The sequence below is a fragment of the Crocodylus porosus genome, unplaced genomic scaffold, assembly GCF_001723895.1.
Source record: "Crocodylus porosus isolate Cpor-Errol unplaced genomic scaffold, CroPor_comp1, whole genome shotgun sequence".
Taxonomy (NCBI): domain Eukaryota; kingdom Metazoa; phylum Chordata; order Crocodylia; family Crocodylidae; genus Crocodylus; species Crocodylus porosus.
In genome coordinates, this window is record NW_017728886.1 from 266,996,793 (window position 1) to 267,013,438 (window position 16,646).

The following is a 16,646-nucleotide window of genomic DNA, read 5'->3' on the forward strand; positions in this document are numbered from 1 at the left end:
TGCAAATGTATGATAAAGAGCGAAGTGGAAAGCTAGGGACCATTCCGTCAAAATTCAAAGCAATTAGTGTCCTTTCAAATAACAAGATGCCTGATCTTTATTCCAAGCAAAGAAACCCTTCGAAACCTAAGAAGGTATTTCCACTCCAGGAGCAGTCCTGACTTTAAAAGAATCGGAGCGCGTGATGCTTGGGTTGTTGTTAGTGGCGAAAGCCGGGGAGGCGCCTGAGGGGCCCAACCCTGCACAGGATCGGGCCTTGCAAGCCCTGAGAGCAGCTGGAGAGCACAGGTGGCTCTGGGCTGCCCATCCTCTCATGCCTTAAAGCAAACAGATGCCTGCCACTAAATAGTGGCAGAAATCCATTACCAGCCACAAATCCGGGGCATTTGCAGTACAACAAGGGGCATGAACATCTATTTGCTGGGCTGTTGTGTCATCATAAATACCCTTATGGAGGCCCACAGATGATGCCTGTTTCCACCCTTCCTGCCTTTAGCCTTAAGAAAACACCCTGATGGCTGGCAACTGTGCACCAGAAAATGCTGCCTGCTTCTGTCTAACCTCAATTCTTTCTCAATGGTGTAAACCGGGGTTACTTTAAAAATGAAATAAAAAAATGATCCAGCTTCTGAGATGCATTGTACCTCCTTATACAGAACTCCACAGAAAAGCCTTCCTCCTTTGTAATGGGAATAATGAGTTGGATTACATATGATATACCAAGGTCGTTTCATGCTGCAACCAAAAACTAATGTAAGAAGCCAACTTGGTGTTGAAAATTGATATTAATTGGGAAATTAATTATCTGGCAGTGCTTAAACAGCTGCCTTACTCCAAAAGACAAAAGCTACCTTTGTGAACATTCAGAAGAAAGTACAATGGCTTTTGTAATGACTCTTTAGGTCGAAAGGCTTGCTATAAGAATGAAGCAATTCTATTCTAAGAGGTGGAAGATTTTTATATGAAAAGGTAAAGATTGTTTGGACTTATTTGAAACAGTCTTTCTTCTCCTATTTAAACCCAGTGAAACTAAAGGGATAGCTCAGAAAATAGCCAGCATAAAAAGAAGTTAACATTCAAAAAGTGCTCTGAGAATTTCCCACCTCCAAAAGGGAGGCAATTACAAGAAGGCTGCATCGGCTCTAAAGAGACTACATATTCATGAACTGAAGATGTTACTCTGAACAGCCCATGAAGCTGCTGAGCCAATAAAAGTATGAAAAGCAACTGAATTTGAATCCAGCCAAGCATGAAGTGTGTTTGCCTCCTCCTGGAAGTTATGGTGGGGACGGGGAGGTTATAAAACCTTTATATGGAATGGAACATGCAACTCTCTCCTTGCTTTTATCCTCAAAAACACTTAACTCTCTTCTCTTCCTCTGCTTATTTTCCACTTAACTTTACAGTCCTCCCTACAGCTCCTCGAGTTCAGTTCTGTGAGCTACCAGCAACCAGACAGTTCAGAAAAAAGAATGGGCCTGAAGAAGAAATAGCCTTCGACTTTGGATGGGAACATACTTTCTTTAATAACAGAACAGACATAGTGAATAATGGGGATCATTCTGCTTGTTTTTAATCACAACATCCTGCAACACCCAGGAAACAACCCCATCTGAGCGATGTTCCTAGAGTGGTTTGGAGAGAGACCGCTGTTAAGATCTGACTGATCTTTTCTTGTTCTTGATGTATTTTTAATAATTGCAGAGAGGAAAAACTATTTGGGGATCAGCCACTTGAAACACCCCTTTCCACCCCATAAACCTCACAGAATTGATGGGAGGAGACGCAAAGGGTGATGCGTGAACAAGATGGCTCCCGCAGGACTTCGGCGGAAGAAGCACAGCAATCAGTGCAAACCAAGAGAATGCTTATTGGTTGAACAGATAGACATATAAAGTCATATAAAATCACAGAAAAAATAAGGGACCTCAGCAGATTATCCAGTCCAACCTCATGCTGAGCCCTCTTAACCATCCCAGACAATGCTTGTTTAGCCTGCACTTCACAATTCCCAGTGATGGAGACTGCACAGCTTCTCTTGGTGATTTCTTTCAGCGATTAACCACCCTCAAAGCTAACTCTTGCTTTTGCTAGAGGTGTTCAGGCTTGCGTCTCAGAGGCCTGGAAATGTATCTGGCTGTACAAAGGAGGAATTTTCCTACCTGCTTCCAGTAAAGGCTCCAGTAAGGAATGGTTCCTACAGGAACCAGAACCACCGATTGGATTGGAGATACCAGCTACCAAGCAAGACAAAAATACAGACAAAATGCACAAAGACATGGCCTGGGGGGAGGGGAAGGGGTGTAAAAGAAGAGGAGACTGGATGGGAGAAGGAGCTGAAATGAAGAGCACAAGGGCACACTGTACTAGACGTGATAATATGACAAAAAGCACTTTTTGCTTTAAGGACAGCAGGTGCACAGAAATCCTTTCCTGGCATCCCATTTCCACACATCAGGAATCCCTGTGCAGGATCAGGACCCTCAATCCTTGGGAGCACATGCCCAGCTTTTTCCCTTTCGCTTCTCCAGGATGCATCTCCTTAATTGGGGAAAGTTGCAGGGGGGGGCACTCACTGGGCACATCTACATGTTCATTAATGCCCAGTAGTTACTGCACATGTAGTTTAGTACTTGCTTAATGAAGTATTAACTAAATGCACAGTAACTATATTTACTGTGCAGTAGTGCCCACACATGGTGTTTTTTTGGTGATGCTTACTGCACAGTAGCCTAATAACACTGCGCCATAGGTTATTAGCATGGTTTTTGATCGGCGCATTACTGTACAGTGCTATTAGGCTAGTGCACAATAAGCGTCTTGTGTAGATGCACCCACTGAGATGTACCCTGGAGATCCCTGTGGCGTGAGGCTGTAAGAAAAGCTGGGCAGGTGTTCCCAGGGCTTCAGGGGCCCAATCCTGTGCATAAATTCCCAGGGGGTGCAGGTGTGAGCCCCTTAAGGCCCTGGAGCACCTGCCCAGAGTGGCCAGAGAGTTCAGACAGCTAAGGGCTGCTGGCAGTCTTGCACCATAAAGTAAAGGGATGCTGACTAGTAAATAGCAGCACAAACTGATACCACCTGGATCATAGATTTCATAGACATCAGGGCTGGAAGGGACCTCGGAAGATCATCGAGTCCCGCCCCCTGCCCAAAGGGCAGGAAGTCAGCTGGGGTCAGCAAGGTAAACATCCAAATGTCTCTCGAAGGCGTTCGAAGTGGGTGCTTGAACCACCTCTGACAGCAGTCTATTCCAGCCCTTGGGGGCTCGGACAGGAAAGAAATTCTTCCTTATGTCCAGCCTGAAACGGTCTTGCAGGAGTTTGTGACCGTTCGACCTTGTCATCCCTTGGGGCGCTCTGGTGAACAGACGTTCCCCCAGATCCTGGTGGTCACCCCTGATAAACTTATAGGTGGCCATCAGATCACCCCTGAGCCTGCGCTTTTCCAGGCTAAAGAGTCCCGTGGCTCACAGCCTGTCTTCGCGTGACCTCTGATCATGCACATGGCCCTTCTCTGGACTCTCTCAAGCTTCTCCACAAATATGAAAAATACTTTCTCAGTAGGGTGATCTGTTACCCTTTTTGAAGAGGCTGAAGGCTCTCTGCTAAGTTGGTCAAAGTCATGGAGAATATACTGTAGGAACAAAGCTGCAGCTGCCATGGAGACAACTTTATATATCAATGGTGTGGTCTCACCTGGAAGATTATCTGCTGTAGTGATCACCTCACTTCATAAAGGCTATTCTAGCAAAGGAAGGTTTTCAGAGAATACCAGTGAGAATTACTGAGAGCAAGAGAAAACTCTGCCATGAAGAGCAGTTGAAAAGACTGGTAATGTTTACCTTAAACAGGAAATGAGTATGATGGAATAACTATATACATCAATGAAGAGTCTCCAGAATAAACTGGGAGGTTTTTGTTCTCTTCATCTCATAACAAAGAAGAAACTGGCAGTTCACAGATTGAAAAAGATGGCACCAAAGAAAAGGAGACAGCCTTTTCACACAGTCAGGGTGCATCTACCTGAGACACTTGACTGCGCAGTAGACTACCGTACTGCACAGTAAAGCATCACCATCTACATGTGTGCAGCATTTATTGTGCAGTAAATTAGTCTACTGCATGGTTGGCTACTACCTGTAAATACAGGTAGTAGATTTACCATGCAGTAGCTATGGCGCAGTAGCACGTGTAGACAGCTCCTGGTCAGTCCAGGTAGCAGGGGGCAAGGGAACTGTCCCCTTCCCCAGGCAGCTGCCTGTTTCCCAGTCCCCTGCCCTAGGCCGCTGCCTGCTGCCACACTGCCTCCTACCCTGGGGAGAAAACTAAATCCTTATTTAGGCCAGGCCTGCTTTTCCATGGCCCCAACTATTGCAATTCCAACTCGTGTCAGTGGAAGCTGTGAACGCTCATGCCTCTGAAAATCAGGCAATTTTGTGAGGTGGGTCATCATGCTTAAATTTTAAAGTCATTATAAAGTTTAAATAATGCATGTTGCAAGTCGCTTTGAGATGCTCAGACTAAAGATGCTCCAAAAGTCCAAAGGGTAAATACTGTACACACCTATTTACAGGGAAACTCTTATTTACCCTACACATTGTAAAATCATGGTGCAGGAAACACAGACTGAACTGTGAAAGGCACTGGAGGCTTACAGTGCCAAGTGACTTAGTTCAAATGTTGGGCAGTCTGACAGGTCATACTTTTGAGGAGATGCAAGTGACCTGGGAATTATGGGGGAAAAAAGCACATTTAGGAATAAATCCATCTATATACCATGTGACCTTTGTATTCTTCTTCTCTTGGGTATTACTTTGAAGTAGGATCTTGTTTCTTAAGAATTCATTGGCTGCTGCTGATTATCCACCTTGAGATCAGGTGCTTCTTGTTTGTGTGGTGGAAACACTGGGATTGCCTCCATGGCAGCCAGTTGCAAAGAGAGGAGTGGGGCCTTGGGACATACATCAGGATTCAAAGCCTTAATAAATACAAATCTGGGTTTCATGCAAAAGTCCTTTGGACCAAATGTTAACTCCTATCCTCCTGTGGATTGACTCCAAACTCCTGGTGAAATGGAGAGGCTATACTCTGATCTTATTTAAAGCAGTGCAAATAGGATGTTAAAAAAGTTACTGTAGAATAAGAAGCTGAACCCTCTCTTCAGGCCAAAGCATGAAGAAAACAAGGTCTTTGAGATCTGAACCATTAATCAAGTGATGAAAACTACTGAACCCCCTGCCAAAAAAAAAAATTAAAAACTTGTAGTATTCCTTCCAAAAGAAAAGAGGCTTTACAAAGTTTTTGGCTGTCACTTCCTTGTTAGGTTCCTTAGCAAAAGTTGCAGAGAGTCAGAGGCCACACGGAGTCAGATTCATTTAGCCTCATGAATGGCAGCTGCAAATATGATGAGGTCTCTGGGGCTCTAGAGATTGAGACAGACCCGCAAATGGAGCTGCCTGCAGAAGCACTAAGCCATGTACAGCACAGTGGTAAAAGCAGGGAGCCAATAAGTAAAGCCGGCCCCATGGTATCGATTTGCAAAGCAAAAGCAATTCCAAGGAACAAAGCTGTCCATGTTGTGCCCTTATTTACAATGTTCATTAAGCCGATTTATTGCTCCATTCAGCACTGCCTCTGAGGCACAAATTGCTGCTGCTGCTGCGACACCACATCGCAATGCTGGGAACACACAGGGCAGGCCGCAGCATTTGTCCCACCAGCATCAAAACCAAGCTTTCACCCTGAAACGGAGCAAGGAGCGCGGTCAAAATGCCAGGTCAGGACACTCAAGGAGCACTGATGCCAGCTGTCGTTCTTGTCACCTGTCTTCAACCGCATCTCGAACCCCCATGGGAACGGGATCCGATTGCATTTGCCTGTGTTTTATTGATGCCTTTTCCCTTGGAAGTGCTTTCTTTTGGTGCCACAGAGGACTGTAGATGCTGGCTGAGAGTCCTCTGGTGCCACGGAAAAGCTCTGTATTCATGTAACTGAATGGGGATCGCTGAGGCTGATCGAGCAAAATCTGGGAATTCAGAATCCTCCCCTGCTGTTTTGGGACCTGCCAGCGGTGGTCTTAGGGGTGCTGGGCAAGAAAGTCATTTGGGCTTAATTTTGATGATCTGTGTATCGTGGAGCTTTTTAATATCGGGGGAATTATAAATAGTTGAGTGTTAAAATGCAAATAGAGCCACTTCCTTGCAAAAACTTCAACCCCCCAAAATTTTGTTGCAAAATGTTGGGGCCCCCTAACGTGTGGGGCCCTGGGTGGTCACCTGGTATTGCCCTCCCCTAAGGCCGCTACAGGTTTGGCTCAAAGATTTAAGGCTTTGAGATAAAGATGCTCTTCAGTGCCCGAGACTAGAGCACAAAGCACTTGCCAGGGGCACTCCTGTGGTGCTCAGAGCCTACCTGCTGCACGGCAGTAAAAACAGAAGATTTTGTTATTCCCACTGCAATGCAGGGGGCCGGTGTAGAGCACACATGGGTATCATAGATTACAAGGTACTGAGGAATATAGCCAAGATCAGAAAGGATGCAGAAACAAACCTGAGGAGGAAACATGAAAACAATTGGCTTAGCCTCAGTGTTTCTGTTGTGCACAAGGAAAGCACTTACACAGAGCATCAATTATACAGACTGGGCAAGGCTAATTGTGACTGTGGAGGAGGAAAATATAATCCGAGTCAAAGCAATTGCTGATGATGAATGTCTCACATTAAGATCGGGGAGGGAGTCTGCATGCTCAGGATAACGGTGAAACAATTTCCCCCTGCTATGAGAAACAGAGACAACTCTGGAAAGACATGATTTCAGCAGGTGTGTCAATGAACTGTTCCCTAATGCTTGTGGGCCAAGTGAAGTGTAAAAGGACCAGAGCTAAAATGCTGGATCCTGATGCTCCTTGCTCTTCGGGGAAGCTGAGATCCGGATCAGGACAAAGCGAGGATGAATGGAGGAAGAGACAGACCAAGAAAGAGTGTGCCACCTGAGAGCATTCGCAAGGGTGCCCATTGCAACAGTGATCTAATGATGGGGACAGACGCTGGTCTTGTTTTTATATAAACCCTCAAACTGGCATTGGATGCCAACAACATTTCAGCCATTACGGATCTGGACAGAGTTTGAATCAACAGCTGAAAAGCAGAAGGCTAGTTTATATAATTACACCCGTCCTTATAGTCATAAACTGATGCACAGTTTTAAACCCAGTGGAGACCAGTATCTCCTCAGTCTGACTTCTGGAATAACACAGGTTATGCCTTTTCGCCTAGATATATCTGCACTGAGCCTGGTGATTTATGTATGCCTAAAGCAGTGGTTCTCAACCAGGGAAGCTGCAGTACCCCGAGATGCTATGTGATCCTTTTACAACTCCTGCAGAGTGCCATGAAATATTAGCACTGTCAGCTGGGCGAACAACTACACGTGAATCATAAACTAAAACTAGGGATTTCAAATAAGACTCCATAGTGTCAAAACCATTGCCACCTGTTGTGGTTTGTCTGAGTTCTTTGCAACAGAAGAATTGGCCTATAATTTTCTTTTTTTTCATAGTAAAAACTTAAGAGAAAGCTAAGAGCTGGCATTTTCTCAGGGGTGCCTCGAGTCTAAAAAGGATGGGAGCCACTTCCTTAAAGCACAGTTTAGAAACACAGCCAGTAAGATGGAAAGGGGTCTCCTGGATTATGAGCTCTGTCCTTCGCTGTCACAGTGCCCATGTCAAATAATCCCTTTCCTAAACTTTATGGGTTCCGTTCAGAAAAAAATTACTTTTCTTGCCCCTCCTACTCCTATCAAAAGCTGTTCCCTAACCTCGCACTTTAAGACGCTTAGGAACCTTGTTCTAATTTCTAGATTAAATTTATTCCTCACCAGTTTATACCCATGACTTCCTGTGCCAACATTGTCCTTTTCCTTAAATAGCTCATCTCCCTTCCTGCTCTTTACCCTCATCATGTATTTATACAGCTCAGCCATAATCGTTTTTCAGCCCTCATTTTGTTAGAATAAGCAAGCCAAGCTCTTTTAGTCTCCTTTGATGACCTAGGGTCTCCATTCCCCACATCATCTTAGTATCCCCTTCTCTCCATATGTCCCCATTTGAATTCATCTTTCTTAAATGTGGGTCACTGGAATTGTACACCAGATTCCTGAAGCCTCATCTCTATCTGGTATGACAGCATTAGTACTTACCTCTCTTTACTTGACATACCTTGTCTAGGCTCATATGTGAGCAGAGAGCAGTAGTTAGCTATGTTGGTGTCAAGTCAGGCAGAAAGCATTTCATCTGATGTTTGGGCTCATGAAAGCTTATGAATAGCTCATCTAGTTAGTCTATAAGGTGCACCTCTACCCTGCTTTCTAAGATAGAGTTGCCTTTCTTACAGCTGCACCGCGCTGGAGACTCATAACCACCTGTTACCAAGTAATGTTTCAGGTCTTTTTCTACCTCAGTCATTTCCAACTGATGACTGCCAGCTTATAATAGACCTGCTTGGTATTACTCCCTAAATGCATGGCTTTGTGCTTTGTACTATTAAATTTCACCTTTTTTCTATTATTTCTCTTTCTGAATGCATCTAATTCTTCCTTCATGATATTCAAATTCTTCACTATAATGGCAATGCCTCTTCATTTTGTGTCACCTGCAAATTTCATTGGCGTGTTTATACTTCTAAGACTAAGGTCATTCATGAAAATATCATACTATGTCATTCCCAGGCAGAACCATGAGGAGTTCAATCTAATCAGGTGTTTTCTATTCCATCACAATCCTTTATACCCTCTCGTTTAAGGTATAAACCTTACAGTTCCTTCCCAGCTTATGGTTCTTGTACCATTCACCATCTCCTCCACCGTTACTAATAATTTCCAGCAAGAAATATTATTGAAAGCTTTACTGGAGTCCACAAAGAACAGTCTTCTCTAGAAAACCAGGTTTCTTACCAAAGAAAGATATAAAGGTAGTTTGGCAAGATCTGCCTTTCACGAACTGCACTGCATTTTACCTCATTTTCCACCTATCTCCATCTTTAATTCTTCTTTCAATACCTATCTCAAAATATTGTATACTATTGAGGTCAGAACAATGGGCAACGTATGTGTTTATATGTGTATATAATCACATTGTTCAGATATCTGACTCCAAACTCCTGAAGCAAGTTTTATTCTCCCAGCTCAGTCAAGGTGTATGCTCAAGAGGATGGCAAAGAAAATGCTTCAAGGACGTCATGGCCAACTTAAAAAAATACAACATTGATATCAACTCATGGGAGACTATTGCCCAGGACTGCCCCAAATGGAGGAAGAGTCTGTTGCAAGGATCTCAGTACTTTGAAACCTCACAACGACAACAGGAGATGGAAAAGCAGGAGTGGCAGAAACAGCATGAGCCACCCACCCAGCACAGAAACACATGCCCGAGTTGCAACGGAGTCTGCCAATCCCAGACTGGCCTCAGCACCTATCGTCAGACCCACAGATTAAGCAAGCATGGAAGACAAATATGCTCAGCTAAGAGGCATTACCAATGGACATAGCAGACCATGGCCATACAGAAACACTTTCACTTTCTGGAGTCCTGACAGTTATAAAACAAAGACATTGTTCTGAAAAGGAAATATTTCAGCTAGTCAATGTGATAGTGTTCCTTTAAGATGTTCAGTGAGGGTGCACCATGTTGGCTAGGAAAGCAGCTGCAACCTGGTTATAATACGAGCAATTGAATTCCAAAATGCCTGGTTCCTTCCCTGAGGGCATGGGGAAGTGGAATCAAACAAACAAGCAAACCAACAAACAAGCATCTATTGCCAGGAGTTTATCTTTATCCTTAATAGATGCCTTTTCTTTCTGTCCTCAGACAAGATTCCTCCAGGGGAGGAAGTGACATACTTATGATAGGTGCTTTACACAGTGTCATAAGAGTTTAGAGCTCTCACAAGAAACATCTGGTCCTTCTGCATGCCCTGAGCTGAAGAAGCGATGGCATCACCACTGCTTAGGAAATTCACAAGAGCAGCTACGGTCTTGTCACTGTTCAAGCAAAGCCAAAGGGGATGTATTCGTTCTACCAATGTCTTATCTGATCTGCTGAAAGAACCTGCTTATTTTCTTCCAAGGAGGACCTCTGTTCGCTGTGGGATAGTATCAGGCCTGTGAAAGGGACTGTACGACAGAAGTGATTATAAATTCATGACTGGCTACATGTAGAACAAAATCACGTCGTTCCTTTGGATAGTCAGAGTAGCAATGCTCAAGGATACGATCATCATGGGCTGTGAAACTGAAAGCTAAAGAAATTTGGTCCAATCAGTGTTAGGGTGACTGTGTTTGGATCCTGGATTTGCACTGGATTTGCAGCTGAATAAAGGCTTTAATCTGTGGCTTCAGCAGAGCTGCTGGACCACAAGGCAGAACACTATATTAAAAATAACATTGCAAAAGGCTTAGGGAAGCAGTTTCCTAACAAAAGGGTAATGTGTAGGATACATGATTCCTTGTGTAACAAGAACAAGATGCAGCCCACTAGCTACCGTCAAGAGATAAAGCAGAAGCAAGACCTTGGAGATGGTGCTAAAATCAGCGAGAAAACAGCAAGTGACTGGAGGAAGCCGGGGTCTAACAATCAGTACTGGGATGGGAGGAAAGCCAAGAATGATTCAGTCAGTGATTCCTTTCTCTGCATCTCAGTGCTAGAGCTAATGGTTCAGCATTAACTCGCCTCTTCTTGATAGGATGTAAAATGGAAGTCCTAACCAGATGGTTCATTGCACAGCTTGTAGAATTGGTCAGAACACATCATTTCTATTACATGGGAAATTTCAAAATGAATTTTCATTGCAATTCAGAATAAACACACATGCATGTGCATGTGTGTGTGCATGCACACATGCGCACGTATATATTCAGGGCACAGGGATTCAAAATTAAAAACTGTTTCTGAAAATGTTGAAACATGCCCTGCTCCAACCAAACTCATTTCCCTATGCATACGCATGCCCTATTCCAACCAATGTTGTGAAATACTATAAAAAGAAAATACAATGAATTTCTACATTAAAAGTTACAAATTAACACCTCCCCACCTCAAAGAAAATGATGACAAATTTATGGCAAATGCAATAGTTTGGATAGTATTTTGAGATATTTCTGGATGAAGTGTTACATAATGATTAGATGTCAATTGGCAAGATGAAATGAAGTAATATATCTGGATTGAATCCAACATAATCCAATGCAATTTTTAATTTTTATTGGTATTGTGGTTGAGTATCTAATGAGCTAGGTCATTAGTTGCTCAACAACTGAAAGATGATAGGGAAATAGAGTGCTTAGTTTTTCTTAGGGCTACACTAAGTCATTAGGATCACCTCCCCAAGCACATAAAATTGTGATGGGAGGCTAACTAATTTTTCTGCTGAGGATCTCATTATCATTTGTATAGTCACAGACCAAGAATAACCTAACATAAGGGATAAAAAGAATGTGTTACCCAGGTCAGATCTACACCACCTTTATGCCAAGTTCAGGACTGACTGACAGAAGCATGTCCACCCACACAGGCTTTCTTCATGTATGCCAAGGCCCAGAAATGAAGAAGTGTGGCTGGCGTACAGTGGCCTGAGTGCACGCCAAACAGGTGCACTTAAGATAGAGAGCCTGATGCTTGGCTCAGGACCTTTCTAAGGCTACCTTGCCTGATTTCAGGGATTTAGCATTCACTGCACAGGAGTGAGTGGGTGGGAGCATCTTTCTCCATGGTGGCCATGGACTCAGCAGACAGGCCTCAGAGGCCTAGACAAGGATGGAAAAAAATGCTCATATCCATTAGAGTATACTTTGCTCAGCAGTACCAAGCAGTCTGCACCTGGGGTTTTATGGTTCCAGTTTCAGAGGACAGTTCAGCTTCACGTATCCCTGGGAAAACTCTCACCCGCAGAACCAGTGGGCAGCAGGCCAGAAGGTACAAACAATCTACTAGGAACTCATAAGATGTCTGCACATTCATACAGGTCTCCATGGATCCAGTTAAGGGTGATGCATTTTGGACCTAACTCATGTGGGCTGGATTCGAACTAGCAAATTGAAGCTGCACTGTGCTAGTCACAGCCTGCTCCCCAAGGCATCGGCTTTCTCCTAGCTTTCAGGTGCATCTCATGCTCAGGAGTCAGCCACAAGCTCCTACCTGTGGAAGTCAGTGGGATCAGCGTTTGATGGAGACTGTGATAATGATGACAACAAACAGCAGAAATGTCAGGCCAGCGGTGATAAGGCAGCACTTCATCTTCCTGGCTCGTTTCTAAAGAAGAAAAAGCAGAGAGATAAGTACAGGTGTGGGTTAATGGCAAAGAGGCAGAGGAAGTTTGTCAAGAAATACTGCTGCACTTTAATCACTTGCTACTGAATCAAGATGTTCAGCTACAGGGGACTTACCTCTTCTCCAGCACTGAGACACCTTTCTGTGCAGCCCCCAAACACCCTCCTCATTTAAAAAAAACCAACCAAACCCCAAACTCCCCCATCCTTCAAAAAGCACAGGCATATTCCTGGTCCTCTCCTCTTTGCTCCAACCATCACCCAATGCCACTGGCGATGTGTAGGGCGTGCACGCGGCGCACATGCACCCTGAGGTTGGTTGTGCCCCCCAAGAGAAGCGCCAGTGGCACTTCTACCCTGGTTGGCGATCGGCCACTGGTGCCCCTCCTGTATTAGGAGGCCCCAGTCTCCCATGCCCCATACTCAGCTCTTATTGCCCCACATTTTAAGTGCTCTTTTCAGTGCTGGTTAGTGTCTTCATTGTAGAAGGGCCCATCGAGCTTGTCTTTGCGCCTTTGGGAGAAGGCTGCCTCAGGCATGCAAAAGAGGTCCATGTTAGCACAATTATATGATTAAATACAACCATCTAAAAATACAGGCTGCTTACTAAACAGGCAAAGATGCATTCAGACTCCCTGATATCCATTTAAATAACGGGGTAGCACAAGAGCTATATTTAGGTTCCTGGAAGATATATCCTTGATGCTTCCAGTTAAAGAATAAGTCAACGTGATCTACTCAGTAACTTCTGCAGCCGTAAGAATGCCTTTATCCATAACCTCTTTCTCATCAGGCAATTGTTCCTATTCCCCGATCCACAGTCAGTCGGACAATGCTTATCTCTACTCCTGTGTCCACCACGCAGCTAGCATCAAACAGACATAATCGTTCAACCCACTCCACATACAGGGGGACCGGTGATGGAAAGGTTCTCTCGGGCAAGGGATTTCTGTTGTGTTGAGGTTGCTCTGCAAGTATGCAAATTGGGCAGAAAACAAGAGGTGGGAGTAGGGGTGTTAGCTTGCAGGTCCCAAGGTGTTCCTTTATCCTTTGTTCAAAGCCTCAATGCTTTATGCTTCCTGGCATTATACTGAGCTTGCTATCCTTTAAAACTGTAGCAGTAGCTTTCCAACTATCTCATTCTGCAGATTTTATTACTCTTTCATTTCATCATTGACAAGGTGTCTCTCATGGACTCTCAAGGGACCTGGTGACAGTCTATAAACGCACTAGGGGGGACCAGAAGGGTTTGGGAGAGACCTTGTTTCCCCTCGTGCCCCCTGGCATAACAAGGAATAACGGCCACAAGTTGTTGGAGAGGAGGTGTAGATTAGACATCCACAAGAACGACTTCACGGTCAGGGCCACTAGGATCTGGAACCAACTTCCAAGGGAAGTGGTGCTGGCTCCTACCCTGGGGGTCTTTAAGAAGAGGCTTGATGCCTACCTGGCTGGAGTCATTTGAGCCCAGTTTTTCACCTGCCCAGGCAGGGGGTCGGACTTGAAGATCTACAAGGTCCCTTCGACCCGACTTCTATGATTCTATGACTAGCCACACCTGCTAACATCCAAGGTCCTTACTGCCTGTATCTTAATTTACTTAGGTCCGTGGGTGAGTAGATCAAGGGTACCAAGCTTCGGAAGCACTGTTACAGGAGGCCTGGGATACAGAAGGACCTATTTTTGCCACCTCTGTACCATCCACACACTTGAATATTTGTTTATATTTTACTAATGAAAAACAGTTCTTCGCAAGTTTTCGAGCACAATCACCCTTCTTCAGGCATAGGAAGTCTCTGCTGTTCTGCCTGAAGAAGGGTGACTCCACCCAGAAGCTCACAAAGAGCTTTTCTCCAGCTACTCAGTTGGTCTAATAAAAGATATTACATCTATTCAGAGAACCACTGGCGTGGCTGTCATAGCGGAACCACTAGCACAGCTGTTTGAGCACTCACGGCACTTGGGTCAGGTCCCGGAGGACTGGAAAAAAGCCAGTGTGGTCCCTATTTTCAAGAAGGGGAGGAAGGAGGATCCCAGGAATTACAGGCCAGTCAGTCTCACCTCTATCCTTGGAAAAGTCTTAAAAAATTATTAAGGATCATATTTATGGGAGTCCAGTGGGAAAAATAATGCAGCAGGGCAACCAGCATGGATCTGTAACAGGTAGATCATGCCTGACTAATCTGGTTTCTTTTTATGACCAGGTCACAAAATGCTTAGACGCAGGAGTAGAGGTGGATGTCATTTACTTGGATTTTAGGAAGGGCTTCAATACGGTATCTCATCCCATTCTCATAAATAAATGAAGAGGCTGTGACTTAGATGATTCCACAGTCTGGGGGGTGGCAAATCGGCTTAGCAGTCACACCCAGAGAGTGGTAATAGATGGGGCGGTAGCGACCTGGAAGGATGTGGGTAGTGGGGTCCTGCAGGGCTCGGTCCTTGGACCTGTACTCTTCAATGTCTTCATCAGTGACTTGGATGTGGGTGTGAAGTGTACTCAGTCCAAGTTTGTGGATGATACTAAATTGTGGGGTGAACACACAAGATGATAGGGAATGATTGCAGGTGGACCTGGACAGGATGGAAAAGTGGGCAGTACACAGCAGGATGCAGTACAACAGGGACAAGTGCAGAGTGCTGCACCTACGGCATAAAAATATCCAGCACAGCTAATGGCTGGGAGGTGACCCTCTCAGCAGCACAGCAGCGGAAAGGGATCTCGGAGTCACAGTGGACTCCAAGATGAACACGAGTCATCAGTGTGATGAAATCACCAGCAAAGCTAACCCCACTTTATCCTGCATCAGCAGATGCATGATGAATAGATCCAAGGAGGTGATCCTCCCCCTCTATGCAGCATTGGTCAGAGCACAGCTGGTGTACTGCATCCAGTTTTGGGCACCACACTGCAAGAAGGATGTGGATAACCTTGAGAGAGTCCAGAGGAGGCCACTCATATGATTAAGGGTTTGCAGGCCAAGTCCTAAGAGGAGAGACTGAGGGACCTGGACCTTTTCAGCCTCCACAAGAGAAGGCTGAGAGGTGATCTTGTGGCCACCTACAAATTCCTTAGGGGGATGCAGGAAGGGATCGGAGATGCTCAGTTCACCAGGGCACCTCTTGGAGTAACAAGGAGCAATGGTCACAAACTGACAGAGAGAAGATTTAGGTTGGACATCAGAAAGAACCTCTTCATGGTAAGGGTGGCCAAAATCTGGAATGGGCTCCAAGGGACGTGGTGCTCTCCCCTCCTTGGGGGTCTTTAAGAGGAGGCTGGACATGCACCTGGCTGGGGTTGTACTCCAGTGCTCTTTCCTGCCCAGGGCAGGGAGTTGGACTCGATGATCTGTTGAGGTCCCTTCTGACCCTAATATCTATGGATCTATGAAAAAAACCCTTGCCTGCCTATGTCCTTAGACCCACACGGCTACCGCCAAAAACCCAGTTTCTTTTTTACTGACATTTCCTATCTCAAAGTACCGAAATCTCTGGGGTAGTCAAGTGAAGTCTCTCTGGTGCCTGAAACAGTCTGGAAGGTGTTCTCCTTGACCTCATGCCCTTCAGTCACATTCCTGTTACTCACACACTAATGGTATCTGGTTCTTTGGGCAGGATCAAATTCTTTAATCATACCTCATTTCTGCCTTGTATTTTGAGAAAGTATTTCCCCTCTGACATATTTCTAAGGAACTTAAGAGTTCACTTGCCTCCCTGATTCTGGCTGAGAAGCTTCAGTTTTCATCAGATCAACATATACTTTTCAACTTATTTTCTGTGATCATGCATGGGAAAACACAGGATGATCCAAGAAATCCCTATTTCTTTAACATCCCCTATTTTTTCCACCCGCATCCCATTGTCTGTGAATCTGTGTGGGCCTCGCTGGAGTATGGATGAGAACAACTATCGATCAGTGAATATACAGATCACACAGAGGCCTGCTAGCACAGCACGAACCAAAGTAGTCCCGAGACTGGAACTACACATCCCATACATTGAGCAAGTGGAAGCGCTGGGAAAGTTAGCTTGGCGCCTTTGAAGGCTGACGGAAAGAGAAGTGACTGATGATTGGTAGAGAAGACCAAAATAGGACTGAGTGAACTGGCCAGCAGGCTCTCTTATCTAGTAGGAGGGTCATACCATCTGTTGCAAAATCAATGTGGATGATGTTACCGAAAGCTGTTTTAGTAATTGGTGGGTGCATCTACACATTCATTACTGCGCCTTAGATACTGCACATTTAGTTTAGTACTTCTTTAATAAAGTACTAAATACATGCACAGTACCTAAAGTCACCAGGCAGTAGCACTGGCGCAAAGTTAT

General features: G+C 44.8%; 1 protein-coding gene and 1 long non-coding RNA gene across 6 annotated transcripts in view; one reads left to right on the forward strand and one right to left on the reverse strand.

The window, feature by feature from the left end:
- The window catches only part of TSNARE1 (t-SNARE domain containing 1), a 571,939-nt gene that overhangs the window by 75,411 nt on the left and 479,882 nt on the right, over positions 1–16,646 (reverse strand). For 2 of the 5 annotated variants that reach the window (XM_019553414.1, XM_019553406.1), the window contains exons 9-10: positions 12,190–12,303; positions 10,137–10,294 (exon numbers count right to left, since the gene is read on the reverse strand). In XM_019553414.1, the coding sequence (XP_019408959.1) occupies positions 10,152–10,294; positions 12,190–12,303 (257 nt within the window). In that variant the 3' untranslated portion in view covers positions 10,137–10,151. Of the gene's footprint in view, positions 1–10,136; positions 10,295–12,147; positions 12,158–12,189; positions 12,304–16,646 lie in introns of those variants that run through there. The other 3 variants (XM_019553440.1, XM_019553422.1, XM_019553432.1) reach the window with 2 other exon arrangements.
- Positions 16,524–16,646, forward strand: part of LOC109322373 — a 17,893-nt gene continuing 17,770 nt past the window's right edge. Inside the window, exon 1 of the long non-coding RNA XR_002104372.1 lies at positions 16,524–16,614. This is a non-coding gene — a long non-coding RNA (uncharacterized LOC109322373). The remainder of the gene's footprint in view (positions 16,615–16,646) is intronic.